General features: G+C 51.3%; 1 protein-coding gene across 2 annotated transcripts; it reads right to left on the bottom strand.

Annotated features, from left to right (window-relative positions):
* Window positions 1-6008: 6008 nt before the first annotated feature.
* Window positions 6009-14059, bottom strand: AGPAT3 (1-acylglycerol-3-phosphate O-acyltransferase 3). 2 transcript variants are annotated; one of them, XM_053457136.1, is made up of 9 exons: window positions 13999-14059; window positions 10790-11021; window positions 9988-10157; window positions 9598-9759; window positions 9058-9211; window positions 8863-8965; window positions 8640-8715; window positions 6701-6899; window positions 6009-6454 (listed from the first exon to the last, which is right to left on the bottom strand). In XM_053457136.1, exons 2-9 carry the CDS (start codon window positions 10965-10967, stop codon window positions 6366-6368), a joined length of 1131 nt encoding a protein of 376 aa, XP_053313111.1. In that variant the 5' UTR covers window positions 10968-11021; window positions 13999-14059; the 3' UTR covers window positions 6009-6365. The 2 variants fall into 2 exon arrangements, with proteins under 2 accessions (XP_053313111.1, XP_053313112.1); XM_053457137.1 differs by lacking the exon at window positions 13999-14059 and adding an exon at window positions 11471-11808.
* Between the last annotated feature and the right edge of the window lie 540 nt (window positions 14060-14599).

The following is a 14599-nucleotide window of genomic DNA, read 5'->3' as shown; positions in this document are numbered from 1 at the left end:
TTCACCCCGAGACTGGGGTAAAACCCTGAGAATCTGCCCATTCACCCCAAGACTGGGGTAAAAACCCTGAGAATCTGCAAATTCACTCGAGACTGGGGTAATAAGCCTGTGAATCTGCAAATTCACCCCGAGACTGGGGTAATAACCCTGAGAATCTGCCCATTCACCCTGAGACTGGGGTAAAATCCTGAGAATCTGCCCATTCAGGTAGAGACTGGGGTAAAAACCCTGAGAATCTGCCAATTCACTCCGAGACTGGGGTAAATACCCAGAGAATCTGCCCATTCACCCCGAGACTGGGGTAAAACCCTGAGAATCTGCCCATTCAGCCCCAGACTGAGGTAAAACCCTGAGAATCTGCCCATTCACCCTGAGACTATGGTAATAACCCTGAGAATCTGCCCCGACACCCCGAGACTGGGGTAAAACCCAGAGAATCTGCAAATTCACCCTGAGACTGGGGTAATAACCCTGAGAATCTGCCTATTCACCCCGAGACTGGGGTAAAACCCTGAGAATCTGCCCATGCACCCCGAGACCGGGGTAAAACCCTGAGAATCTGCAAATTCACCCCGAGACTGGGGTAATAACCCTGAGAATCTGCAAATTCACCCCAAGACTGGGGTAATAACCCTGAGAATCTGCAAATTCACCCCGAGACTGGGGTAATAACCCTGAAAATCTGCCCATTCACCCTGAGACTGGGGTAATAACCCTGAGAATCTGCCCATTCACCCTGAGACGGGTAAAATCCTGAGAATCTGCCCATTCAGCTCGAGACTGGGGTAAAAACCCTGAGAATCTGCCCATTCAGCCCGAGACTGGGGTAAAAACCCTGAGAATCTGCCCATTCACCCCGAGACTGAGGTAAAACCCAAAGAATCTGCCCATTCCCTCCGAGACTGGGATAAAAACCCTGAGAATCTGCCCATTCACCCCGAGACTGGGTAAAACCCTGAGAATCTGCCCATTCACCCGCAGACTGGGGTAAAACCCTGAGAATCTGCCCATTCACCCGGAGACTGGGGTAAAACCCTGAGAATCTGCCCATTCCCCCCAAGACTGGGGTAAAACCCCTGAGAATCTGCCCATTCATACAGAGACTGGGGTAAAACCCTGAGAATCTGCCCATTCCCCCCAAGACTGGGGTAAAAACCCTGAGAATCTGCCCATTCGCCTAGAGACTGGGGTAAAACCCTGAGAATCTGCCCATTCACCCCGAGACTGGGGTAAAAACCTTGAGAATCTGCCCATTCACCCCAAGACTGGGGTAATAACCCTGAGAATCTGCCCATTCACCCCAAGACTGGGGTAATAACCCTGAGAATCTGCCCATTCACCCCAAGACTGGGGTAATAACCCTGAGAATCTGCCCATTCACCCCAAGACTGGGGTAATAACCCTGAGAATCTGCCCATTTACCCTGAGACTGGGGTAAAACCCTGAGAATCTGCCCATTCAACCTGAGACTGGGGTAAAATCCTGAGAATCTGCCCATTCAGCTCGAGACTGGGGTAAAAACCCTGAGAATCTGCCAATTCACTCCGAGACTGGGGTAAATACCCAGAGAATCTGCCCATTCACTCCGAGACTGGGGTAAAAACCCAGAGAATCTGCCCATTCACCCCAAGACTGGGGTAAAACCCTGAGAATCTGCCCATTCAGCCCCAGACTGAGGTAAAAACCCTGAGAATCTGCCCATTCAGCCCGAGACTGGGGTAAAACCCTGAGAATCTAACCATTCGTCCCGGGACTGGGTGTCACCCACGGGCTTAGTTGCCCTGCAGGTAATGTTTGTCGCCTGGTGTTTGCACCCAGACATTCTTAAATTGCCCCAGCCGTTTACCACCACAGAAGCCACGCTTCAGTGCCCCATTGCCCCGAGCCTCAGTAGCTTGCGTGTCGCACCCCGACAGAGGTGCTCGCTCCCCCTCCCCCTCCCTGGCAACCTTCCAGCAGTACATGTGCCCTCCTCTCCTTTACCTATCCCCTGCATTATTACCCTTCCTGCCCCGGGGTCGTTACGTGCCCCCATCCTTTACCTACCCCCTGAATTATTAACCTTCCTGCCCCGGGGTCAAGTTACGTGCCCCCCCTCCTTTACCTATCCCCTGAATTATTACCCTTCCTGCCCCTGTTAAGGTAGACTAGGCCCCTGGACCGGATGGTATACACCCAAGGGTACTGAAGGAGTTAAGCCTAAATCTGGCCCAAACATTATTACTAATCTTTAGGGATTCTTTCAGCTCGGGCATAGTTCCATTAGATTCGCGCGAGGCAGATGTTGTGCCCATATTTAAAAAGGGATCAAAATCTCAACCGGGCAATTACCGGCCAGTAAGCTTCACATCGGTAGTGGGGAAATTATTTGAAGGGATACTAAAGGTTATATAAATAAAAGATAATAATAATTATAATAAAGGTTATGTAAATAAAAGATAATAATAATAAAGGTATACATTCAAGATCATATCTTGATCCAGAATCCAATCAGTAGAAGTCAGCATGGATTTGTGAAAGACGGATCTCGTCAAACCAACCTAACTACGAAGAAGTTAGTAAAAATATACAGACCTGGGGGTGGCCGTAGATGGGATTTATCTGGACTTTGCTAAGGCATTTGATACGGTTTCGCATAAAAGGCTACTCGGCTGAAAGTTAGAATGCAGAGGGTTGTTGTGAATGGATGTTTCTCAGACTGTACGCAGGTATTAGGTGGAGGCCTCAGGGGTCTCTCCTCGGTCCTCTTCTTTTTAATTTATTTATAAATGATCTCCCAGGCTGCATTGAGAGCCATGTCACAGGTTTTCTGATGACACAAAATTAGGCCAGGTAATTCAGACTAATCTTGATGTTTCTTCTTTGCAGGAAGATTTAGACAGAGTTGAGGGCCAGGCGTGCGAGTGGCAGATGAGGTTCAACATCGATAAATGCAAAGTTACGCATTATGGTAAAAATAATAAAAATGCGACCTATTCTTTAAATGGAATATCCTTGGGGGAAACTACCAATGAGAAGGATTTAGGAATAACAGTTGACAACAGACTTGGCAACAGTGTGAAATGCCAGCGAGCAGCTGCGAGGGCCAATAAGGTTTTGGCATGCATGAAACGAGGTATTGATTCAAGGGAGGAGGATATTATCTGCCTCTTTACAGGTCATTGGTAAGACCTCACCCTGCATACGCGGTACAATTCTGGGCACCGGTCCTTAAAAAGGACATTATGGAACTAGAAAAAGTGCAAAGGAGGAAAACAAAATGAATAAGGGGATTGGGAGATACTCGTTATGGAGAGAGACTAAAAAAGTTACAATTATATACACTGGAAAAACGGCATCTCAGAGGGGATATGATAACATTATATAAATATATGCGGGGCCGATATACATTATATAAATATACACGGGGCCGATATACATTATATAAATATACGCGGGGCCGATATACATTATATAAATATACGCGGGCCGATATACATTATATAAATATACACGGGGCCGATATACATTATATAAATATACACGGGGCCGATATTCATTATATAAATATACACGGGGCCGATATACATTATATAAATATATGCAGGCCGATATACATTATATAAATATACGCGGGCCGATTTACATTATATAAATATACACGGGGCCGATATACATTATATAAATATACACGGGGCCGATATACATTATATAAATATACGCGGGCCGATATACATTATATAAATATACGCGGGCCGATATACATTATATAACTATACACGGGTGGTTATCATATGCATTAGATGCCTTCAAAAGGGGCCTCGATATTTTCTTAGAAAGACAGGACATAAAGGGCTATAAATAGAATAACATTAATATTTTAGAGCTTCTCGATCCAAGCAGAAATCCGATCGCCTTTTGGAGTCAAGAAATATTCCCCCCACCCCGATGGCAGAATTGGAAGTCGCTTAATTAGGGGGTTTTTTTTACCTTCTTTTGGATCAAGAATAGGAAGGTTGGGTAGAAGGGGTGAACTTGATGGACTTCGTTCGTAAGGTTGAAGGAAAAAAAAAAAAAAAAAAAAAAAACCTATGTACTATGTAAGCTACACCCCCCCCCCTCCTTTACCTACCCCCTGAATTATTACCCTTCCTGTCCCAGGAACAAGTTACGTGCCCCCCCTCCTTTACCTACCCCCTGAATTATTACCCTTCCTGTCCCAGGAACAAGTTACGTGCCCCCCCTCCTTTACCTATCCCCTGAATTATTACCGTTCCTGCCCCAGGAACATGTTACGTGCCCCCCCCCTTTACCTACCCCCTGAATTATTACCCTTCCTGCCCCAGTAACAAGTTACGTGCCCCCCCCTTACATTATTACCCTTCCTGCAACAGGGTCAAGTTACGGCCCCCCCCCCCCTTCCTTAACCTACCCCCTGAATTACCCTTCCTGCTCCGGGGTAGTTACGTGCCCCCCGCCTCTCCTTTACCTGTGTGATGCCGACCACAGGCATGTGCTTTGCTGGAGGGATCACAGAGGAATTATTAACCCCGTGTATACAGGGCGTGGGGGTTTCGGTGTTGTGTTTCATGCAGTCATATCTGAGCACACGGAGAGAACACGGACCAGGAGAACGCAGGCAGAGGACACGGACACGTAGTTCAACTCATAGCTTTAATATTTGTTACTCCTAGCGTCGTTACAGGGGAGGATCAAACCGGCAGCATCGTGTAGTGAGTGCGTGTACAGAGAGAGAGACAAGGACACGGATCACACGCATGTAGGTACATACACAAAGTAAACAGAGCGCACAGCCCACACTCGGCTCCTACGTGTACACAGAGCAAGCCGGGCACACGAACACAGACCACACACGCATGTACGTACGCAATGCAAGCCGAGTGCGCGGCCCACACTGGGCTCCTGCGTGTACACAGAGCGAGTCGGCGTGTGGACACGGACCACGCACGTACGCAAAGCAAGCCGAGTGTGCGGCCCACACTAGGCTCCTGCGTGTACACAGAGCGAGCCGGGCACGCGAACACGCACCACACACACATGTACATATGCAATGCAAGCCGAGTGCACGGCCCACACTAGGCTCCTGCACGTACACAGAGCGAGCTGGGCCCACGCACATAAAGTGAGCCAAGGACACAGATCAGATACGGGCCACATCATACATACATACATACATACCCAAAGCATCTGACTAAGCTCCTACGTGTACACAGAGCGAGCCGGCCATCCCTGTGTATGTCTCTGACACGCACCCGTACACTTAACGCACACGTGAGTCCTAGGGAGCACGCCGCGCACACACTGAAGCGCCCCCACGCTGTGCATGCACGGGGACAGAGCTTTTACACACAGGGAACGAGCGTGTACAGGGCAAAGAGGACACACAGACAGCGTACACGCGACAGCAGGATCCACGCCCATCCCCGTGCACAAAAGAACAAAGTCTAAACACGTCTAAAGACAGGATGCGTGTCCACACTGGAAACCCCACATACACACACACTGCATAGTCATAGGACACGCGTTTACAGGCGCAGGTTCAGCCCCTACATGCAGTGTCTGCTCCCAATGATATGATGCGTGTGCAAGCGAAGCAGAAGATCCCGCTACAGGCAGAGGTGGTTGGACATTAACCCTTACGCTGTCAGAGAGGCCGGCCCCCTGACGTTAAGGGTTAGTGGCCCTGCGTTGGAGGAGCTTTACTGGTTCTTACTCGTCTCTCCAATAGTAACGGCCCAGAATGCACCGGGACGCCCACCCTCGCAGAGGATCTGCCCCGGCTTGAAACACATCCTGCTAAAGAGCACTGCGTAGGTTTGTTAACCCCTTCCTGACAGGAGACTGAATAAGCTGCACGTGGGGGGGGGCACAGGTGCCTAATGTGAATAATACCCCTTCCTCAGAATGGCCCCCGGGAGCACGCTCTGCACAGAGCAGCCCCCGTGTGCGACATGCTGCGCAGGGGCTGGTCCCTTTTGGCTGGGGAAGTTGTTTACATGGCTGGGGATCCAGCTCAGACGAGCTTCTAGAGAGGAGAGGCAGAAGTGCCCAAAAGCCCCGACCTAAACACAGTGCAGGCGAAACGCGGGGCGAGGAGGGAGAACACGGCTACGCTGGGGTGAAATATACTGGACCGGGGCAGTGGGAGGCGAGACAAGCGAGGAAGAGGGCACGAAATAATAAAAAAAAAAAAATGGACAGAACTCTGGTGTTCTAGTGCCTGTGAAATGGCAGGATCCTATTGGCTCTTGGTGCTGCTCCGTGGGGGAGGGCTCTGAGGGAAGCTCCTCCCACATAGTCCATGTTAGTAAGAAGTATAAACCAAGATACAGTCCAGACGCTCTCCTCCGGCTCCACGCCGGCTCCTAATCACTCTTCTTCACCTCCCGATTTCCGTAACTCGATCCTCGTTCAATCTCAGTCACCCCGATGAGACGCCGGACGGCAAACGAGGCTGGCAGACAAGGGAACACAAGTCAGGCGGCCTGGCAGCGTCACCCCACCCCCCCCAAATCCCGCTCTACCCCCCCATAACCACACAAATCATCCGCCTGTACTCCATCCGCAACCCCCCACAGGAATTATCCACTCGCCGCCACAATCCCCCCATAACCAAACAAATTATCCGACTGCTCTCCCCCTATTTGCCTGAACCCCCCTCATCTTTCTGCACCACATGCGCCCCCCCCATGTGAATTACCTGTCCACATGAAGCCAATAAAGGAGAGGATTAAAAAGGGGGAGCCGCTCGCAAAGATGCCGATCGCAAAAGAGAACAGAGGCGACAGGAGGAGCGTGGCCCAAAATAAGAAGTTGAGGAGAGTCCAGGGCCGCCGACGGGGTACAATTCGGGTGCCAGGGAAGGTGCCCTCCTGGAGGTATCGTTCCTGCAAAGCATCCTGGGAAAAGCAGCAACAGTTAACTGAACATTCGCAAAAAAAAACTATACTAGGATTATTCCTCCCCATTACGTTATCTGCTAATCTGTAGTTTGTCAGATATTTTATGATCAAAAACAAGTATTCCATATATATGTATGTTACATGAACACAAAATGGAGTCAAAGCCATTTTATTTTCTTTAGTCATATAATGATTATTTCTGTCTTTGTCCCTCTATAATTGAGAACAAAGAAGTATTCATGTATAATGATGTTTCAGTATATATGATCCTATGAATGTTATCTGCCATGAGAAAGTTAAGGAGTAGACACTAAATATCCTTAGGTATGGAAATGGAATGGGGGATCGGTTGTAAGACCCCCAAAGCCTAATTTACTACCTAGGAGGCAACGTCTGGAGATATGGGCGACTACAAAGACCTGATTTACTACCTAGGAGGTAACATCTAAAGATAAGGGGACCATATGAACACATATGTAGTGGTCTTAAGTTATTTCTTAGACCAGAGCGTCTCTCAGAGGTAAATTAAGAAATTACAACGGTGTAAATATGATTAGAAATCCTAATTATAATGGGTAAATCCCACCGTTATGATTGGAGAATTCCAGCCAATAGGTGGAGGCTATGATAATAAGCCCTGTCTTTAAAAGCTTATGTCTTGAATAATTTAAGGAGGACCCTGAAAAACGCAACCTGAAACAGACAGACCCTGACGGACTCATTCACCAAATTTACCCCAGAGAATTGGAAATTGGAATCTTAAGATCCTGGCACCATATTTTGTTCTCAGAGTTACTTTGAGTTCTAACCTATATACCTTTTAGAAAGTTATATTTCTTCCCACTGAACCTGGATTAACGTCTACAAGGACCAGTTGGACCACAGCAACAAGTATTTGGCATTATTGTATATGATATTATTGTATATGATATTATTGTATATGGCGTTATTGTATATGATATTATTGTATATGATATTATTGTATATGGCGTTATTGTATATGATATTATTGTATATGATATTATTGTATATGACGGCTTGTGAGACTGCAGCTTATAACCCGTGATAATAATAATGAAAAGGTATTTTTACCTATAGATGAAGTTTGACATCATTTGCATCTATTAGGAACTTCGCTAATACTCTTATTTTGTCATATTAGTTATATAATATATAGATAGAGTTAGTGATCTTTTTATTACTGCCCTGATCATCATTTTTGGTTGCTGAGTGGACTGGAAATTAATTGTGTGTTAGACTCATAAAGTAGTAACTCATATTGATAACTCTCGATAATATACTGTATTTGGATATACTGTAATTTGACATGTTTAAAGAATTTTCTCTTTTATATCATGCACTGTGTGACTCATATATATATTTTATAAATTGTTTTTACAATAAATAATTTTTTGATTGACTATCGTGATGATATATAATTGGAATTATAATTTTCAGCTATCTCTTTAAATTAATATTGCGGATGTGATCCTACAATAATTAATAGCATCGTTATTTTGCGTGTGTGATAAAATATTGGTTTTGCCTATTTTGTCTCATTAATAAGAGGAACAGATAATGCTGGCTCTGACACGGCTGCCACCGATTTCTCCCCAACGCTTCTGTTCATCTGTCTGGGATCAGGTAATTAACCCTTCCAGGTGCGGAGGGCACCGAAAACACGCTGATCGCATTAAATTTCCAAATCCCGAACCCGTCCCCCGGGTGACCCGTTACCTTTTCTTGGTACAGCCGGTGAAGCCAGTCAGCTGCCTCCTTCTCATCGAGCGGAACGTCCTCCAGCGGGAAACGCCTGCGACGGAGACTCAAGAGTGAGACGCGCAGGAGTAGAGGGGCAGGCAGGTGATCGCCACAAATAAGGGGGAGGGGCAGACAGGCGCACGCCACAAACAAGGGGGAGGGGCAGACAGGCGCAAAAGGGGCCCGGATAGCCACTCACCGCACACACATATCCGCTTCGTATTTCTTTCCATATAAAATCCCCAGCAGTGACGGGTTCTTATTCCCACGGAAATTCAACGTCACGTCGTAGACTGCAGTGGCTGGAAGAGACGGAGGGCAGCGTGAGCGAGCGCACAAAAGGAGAGAGAGAGAGAGAGAGAGAGAGAGAGCACGGTGGAAGCGGAGAAGTTACCCGTCCCGCGCAGGCACTGGACGGCGGTTGTGAAGCCGCGGGTGCGGGGCAGGAGATGGTGCTTCAGACGCGCCAGTCCCTTCTTATCAGCCACCTCCATGCTGATCCGATGCTTTGTTTCTGTGAAACGCGTCCCCTCGCAGTACAGCAAGAACTACGGGGGGCAGAAAAACACGGGGCACGTGAGGGGGGTAACACTGAGAACCGTGCATGCGTCCCAATATACCAGGGGTAGAAAGGGTGAAGGTGATCTACCATAGGGGTACAGAGTGCGCCACACCGGTATATCTATACAATAGAGCGCAAGCACCACATATACTCAGGATAATGCCATATTCCCCGTGTCTATACAATAGAGCGCACGCACCACATATACTCTGGGTAATCCCATATTGACCGTGTCTATACAATAGAGCGCATGCACCACATATACTCTGGGTAATCACATATTCCTCGTGTCTATACAATAGAGCGCATGCACCACATATTCTCTGGGTAATCCCATATTCCCCGTGTATATACACAATAGAGCGCACGCACCCACATATACTCGGGGTAATCACACAGGCTCCTGATGCCATGGATCACGGTATCCCTGTCTTCTTCCCACTTTCGTTTACAGAAGACGATCTCCAGGAAGTACCACGTCCAACCGATCAGCGGCACCATCTGGAGCTCCTTCTTCGCAAGGACCTTGGAGCTCTGCGGGACAAGGGACACCAAGACAGAGAGGAGCGTGAGAAGCGAGGGGTGGGGGGGAACCACCATTAAGGAAGAGGAGTATCAGTGGTGGGGAGCAAGCAGAGAGGTGAGTCTGCGGGGGCGCATGGGAGCTCCAAGCAAGCGCGAGAGAATAGAGTGGACAGGAAGCAGAGACCCGGCGTGCGCTCCGTGAAGGGCCTGACCGCAGGCAGAACAGGAGAATCTCACCCCCAGCACCCCGAAGCGCTCACACATGGTCCAGCCACACAGGAAATCTATCTCAAAGTTGTGGTTCAGGATGATGACCACGTGCTCCTTCCCAAAGTGGTCCACCGTCTGCTGGTCCGTGAAGAGGGTGCACTGCGTGCCGGACCACCACTCCAACAGCATCACCAGCTCTGGGGGGCAACAGAGAAACTTGTGTGACCTAACAGGTCATAAACCCTCTTACCACCCTGCACTGCGTGAAAGGGCTGAAAACACCACACCAACCCGATACCATGACTAACGGAGGGGGCCCCCCCCCAGACTAACCCCACAGCTGGGGCACACGTGGGTCCACAGTACGACCCATATACTGAAGAGTAAAGCTTGGAGGGATAAGGAAAGCGCTTACGCAGCCACCTTTAAGATTAAAGTTAACTGCCCTTGTATGAGGACTACTTGCCCAGTCTACCTGCTGCCACCCATCTTGTGCATTAGGAAAATGCGGCCTCCTCTTCGACACATTTTCTAGCTCAGGGAAGTGGCAGAGTGTCAGTGGAGGTGGTTATCCATGAAACGTGCCCCGAGGCGGGGGATATGTTTATGGGAGGGGGTAGGCAGAGGATACTAGAGCCACGGTGTGGGCTCCGGACCTCGACGATTATTTACTCCTTACACTAAGCTCTTGTGAACATGCGCTCCACATATTACCTGACACGGGAGTGTCTGGTTTGCTCACCTGTGGTCATGCCCCAAGGACCGGAGGATGAGGCACAGTGCAACCAAACCCGCTTGCCCTCCCTCCGCGCCATCGCTGGGTACTCACGGCTCCACAGAGAGTAGGCGAGCCGGCAGTTGACCCTCCGGTAGAGCTGCTTGTTGTAACTCCATAGCGGGACCGTACAGAGCTGCAGGAAGTTGATGATGAGGCCGCTGACCACGAAGACGAATCCGATGAGAAGGTGGACCACAAACTGCGTCTTCACAAAGCCCCAAACGCCCATCCTGCAGCCGACACTCAGTACCGCTTACACGGACCCTCGCTCAGAGCTACCGTCCTGCGGAGAGTCACACACAAAGAGGTCACTCAACGAGTATAAAGGCTGCCTCATCCCACCCACCGGCCCCCCGGGCCGTGCCCACAAGGACCGAGTCTGCGCTGGACGGCTGTACGTTGTCACATAAATGGATTCAGCATCGGTTTAACTAAAAGCAGCCGATCTCCTCCACGGCCACCAACCGACGCTGCGTTCAGTTCTGCGGCTCTCCCTCACGCCCAGTAAAGGTAGTTTCGTGAAGCCACGAGCCAGGCGGCCACGAGCCAGGGGCAGACGGCCACGAGCCAGAGTCTGCCCGCGGTCTCCAGTAATTCATCCCATTCACACAAACCCGCGCTCACTCCATCAGATGCCCTCACCCGCCACCAGAGCCAGCACGCAGGGAGCGATCGATCGGAGGCAGATTCCACACAAGGTATGGGCTGTGAAACCACCAGCAGCCGACTCACCAATAAAGATAATACACCAACGCCACGGCAAACAGGGTGGCGCAGACGCCCGAGAACAGGCAGGCGGCAGACTGATTGGCCAGCATGCTGCAGGACCGCAGGGCAACACCGCGACAAACAAGCTTCTCGCCCACTGAAGAGTCTATTCCCTAGTGGAGAAGGAGTGGGGGCTTCAATTGGTTAATGCCCTCCAGAAGCAGTTTCTGCCCACTCTCCTGGAGGAGTGGATACCCTGCTCCACCTTCCAGCTGATAAACCCTCTGTCCTCTCTAACTTTACGCCTATCCCCCAGATCGGGGCTGCCTTCCCGAGGTGGGCGTCTCAGCCGGTGTGAACGGGGCTCTCGCTGCCGTCTCCTCCAGGTTGTGGCAGACGTGGCAGGTTAGGCTGGAGCTAAATCCGGTAAATCCTCTAGGATTAAGAATGTACTTTGATCTGCTGGCTCAGCACAAACTGGCAGAGGAGGTGGGCGATGCCTCCCCTCACCCCACCGCTAGCCACCCCTCACCCCACCGCTAGCCACGGGGCCTGCAGCCCAAAACCCAGGAGGTCTGACACTCTGCGGCAGGCCAGGAACCCACAAAACATACATGAAAAACAGATGTGGGGATTACAGCGACATTAATCAGACAGCAACAGAGACACCATGCTTAACACATGGAAACCACCCAACCGACAGCCGCGCCACCCACAACCGGCGGCCAACAGCCCCCGGGAGCCACGCCACCCACAACCGGCGGCCAACAGCCGGGAGCCACGCCACCCACCTGACGGTCACGCCCAGCCAAACCAAAGATGTGCCACCCACAACCGGCAGCCAACAGCCGCACAACCCACAACCGGCGGCCGCACCCAGCCAAACCAAAGACGTGCCACCCACAACCGGCGGCCAACAGCCCCAACCCGCAGGCCAACAGCCGGGAGCCGGGAGCCGAGCCACCCACAACCGTCGGTCGCGCCCAGCCAAACCAAAGATGTGCCACCCACAACCGGCACCCAACAGCCGTGAGCCGCGCCACCCAATACGCAGACCGCCACTCCCAACCTGCAGGCCAACAGCCGGGAGCCGCGCCACCCCCAACCCACAGGCCAAAAGCCGGGAGCCGCGCCACCCCCAACCCACAGGCCAAAAGCCGGGAGCCGCGCCACCCCCAACCCACAGGCCAAAAGCCGGGAGCCGCGCCACCCCCAACCCACAGGCCAAAAGCCGGGAGCCGCGCCACCCGCAGACCGCCACCCCCAACCCGCAGACCAAAAGCCGCGAGCCCCGCCACCCAACCCGCAGGCCAAAAGCCAACCCCCAGTCAGAGTAAAAGCACACAAACAACACGGGGCACACATTGCCATAGACACAGTAATAAGGCCACATGTAGCATAAGTGGCCACAGTGGGCCATGACACCAACTCAACACGCCATGAAATGTCAGCCAATCACAGAAAATCGATAAGGCCCATTAGACAAGTACTACAAGTCGGTATAGCCAGACGCCTCCCCCAACAGATAAACATGGGGGGGGCAGAACCCCCCCAGACTTTCCACCACCTGCAGACACAGCCTGACCCTCCCCCACATGACACTTGTCTCCACCTCTGCATGAGAATCTCCCTTATCTCTCCTCTGACCTTATCAGAGTCCTAAAGTCACTATAGACACCCGGCAAGTCACTAGCGACGCGGTCCACTATAGACACCGGGCAAGTCACTAGCGACGCGGTCCACAATAGACACCCGGCAAGTCACTAGCGACGCGGTCCACTATAGACACCCGGCAAGTCACTAGCGACGCAGTCCACTATAGACACCCGGCAAGTCACTAGCGACGCGGTCCACTATAGACACCCGGCAAGTCACTAGCGACGCGGTCCACTATAGACACCCGGCAAGTCACTAGCGACGCGGTCCACTATAGACACCCGGCAAGTCACTAGCGACGCAGTCCACTCCTGGCACCCGACAAGTCACTAGCGACGCGGTCCACTACAGACACCCAGCAAGTCACTAGCGACGCAGTCCACTCCTGGCACCCCACAAGTCACTAGCGACGCGGTCCACTATCGACACCCGGCAAGTCACTAGCGACGCGGCCGATTATCGACACCCGGCAAGTCACTAGCGACGCGGCCCACTATAGACACCCGGCAAATCACTAGCGACGCGGCCCACTATAGACACCCGGCAAGTCCTCAGCAAGTGTCAGGGAAGGGGATCGGGTAAGCGGAGAGCTGCGGGACTGCATACACCTAGGGGCAGTTAACGGGGGGGGGGATTCACAGCTCCAAAAGGGCAGCTAATATGGGGAACGGGCAGACCAGACAAGGGCAACTAGCGCGGGCGGGTAGGGGGCAGCAGATAATTAGCAATGGAGCTGTACAACGGGTGCAGAGTATCAGGGAAGGGCCAAGCAAGCTGGGGAATTTGAAAGGGGTTAGGTAATGAAGGACGGGGCAGCACGGAGGTGTAAAGGGGGGAGGGATTGGGGGCCCTAGACGCTGAAGCCGACTGCCCGCCAAGCAGCCCCCGGTACTCACCTCTAGCACAGGACCCAAATGCTGCAGACACCTGATAGCCGGAAGACCCGCCCTCAAACACAGCGCGAGGACCGGAAGTCCAGTGACATCGCCCTGCACGTGGGTATCTACCCAATGAGAAATGGAGTAGCTTTACAGGACCCCCGCCCATACCCTTCGAACCTTCGTGTACGACCGCATTGTCACGCCCACTTTTTTTAGACGGCTTCACAGACATTAGCCCCACCCACCCTAGCAACAGGTGGCTGCGCCAGGGAAACTTCCCGTCTGTGCCGGAAACCGTCTCCCTATGCACACTGGGAGATGTAGTTCAAAGTGGCGTGCGTGCCAGAGCTTCTGCAACTGCGCGAATTCACAAACACTTTGCGCCAGATTTGGCTCGTTTGCCCGGCTATGTGCAAATATTTTGCTCTAGACCCTCTAGTGAATTATTAAGGCAGCCGTTACGTTTATTTACTCATTGCCATGGAGACAAACCCTCAGCCAAATATAGCCATTTTTAGAATATATTTAGAGAAGGGCATGGTTTCCGCGGCCGACGTCTGGCATGAGGCCTGTCGGCGGCGTCACATCCTGCTAGCGGCGTCACGTCCTGCTAGCA

Source organism: Spea bombifrons, chromosome 2 (genome assembly GCF_027358695.1).
Source record: "Spea bombifrons isolate aSpeBom1 chromosome 2, aSpeBom1.2.pri, whole genome shotgun sequence".
In the NCBI taxonomy this organism is placed as follows: Eukaryota; Metazoa; Chordata; class Amphibia; order Anura; family Pelobatidae; genus Spea; species Spea bombifrons.
Note: the sequence above shows the minus strand (reverse complement) of the source record. Positions and strands in the feature narration are given on the sequence as shown.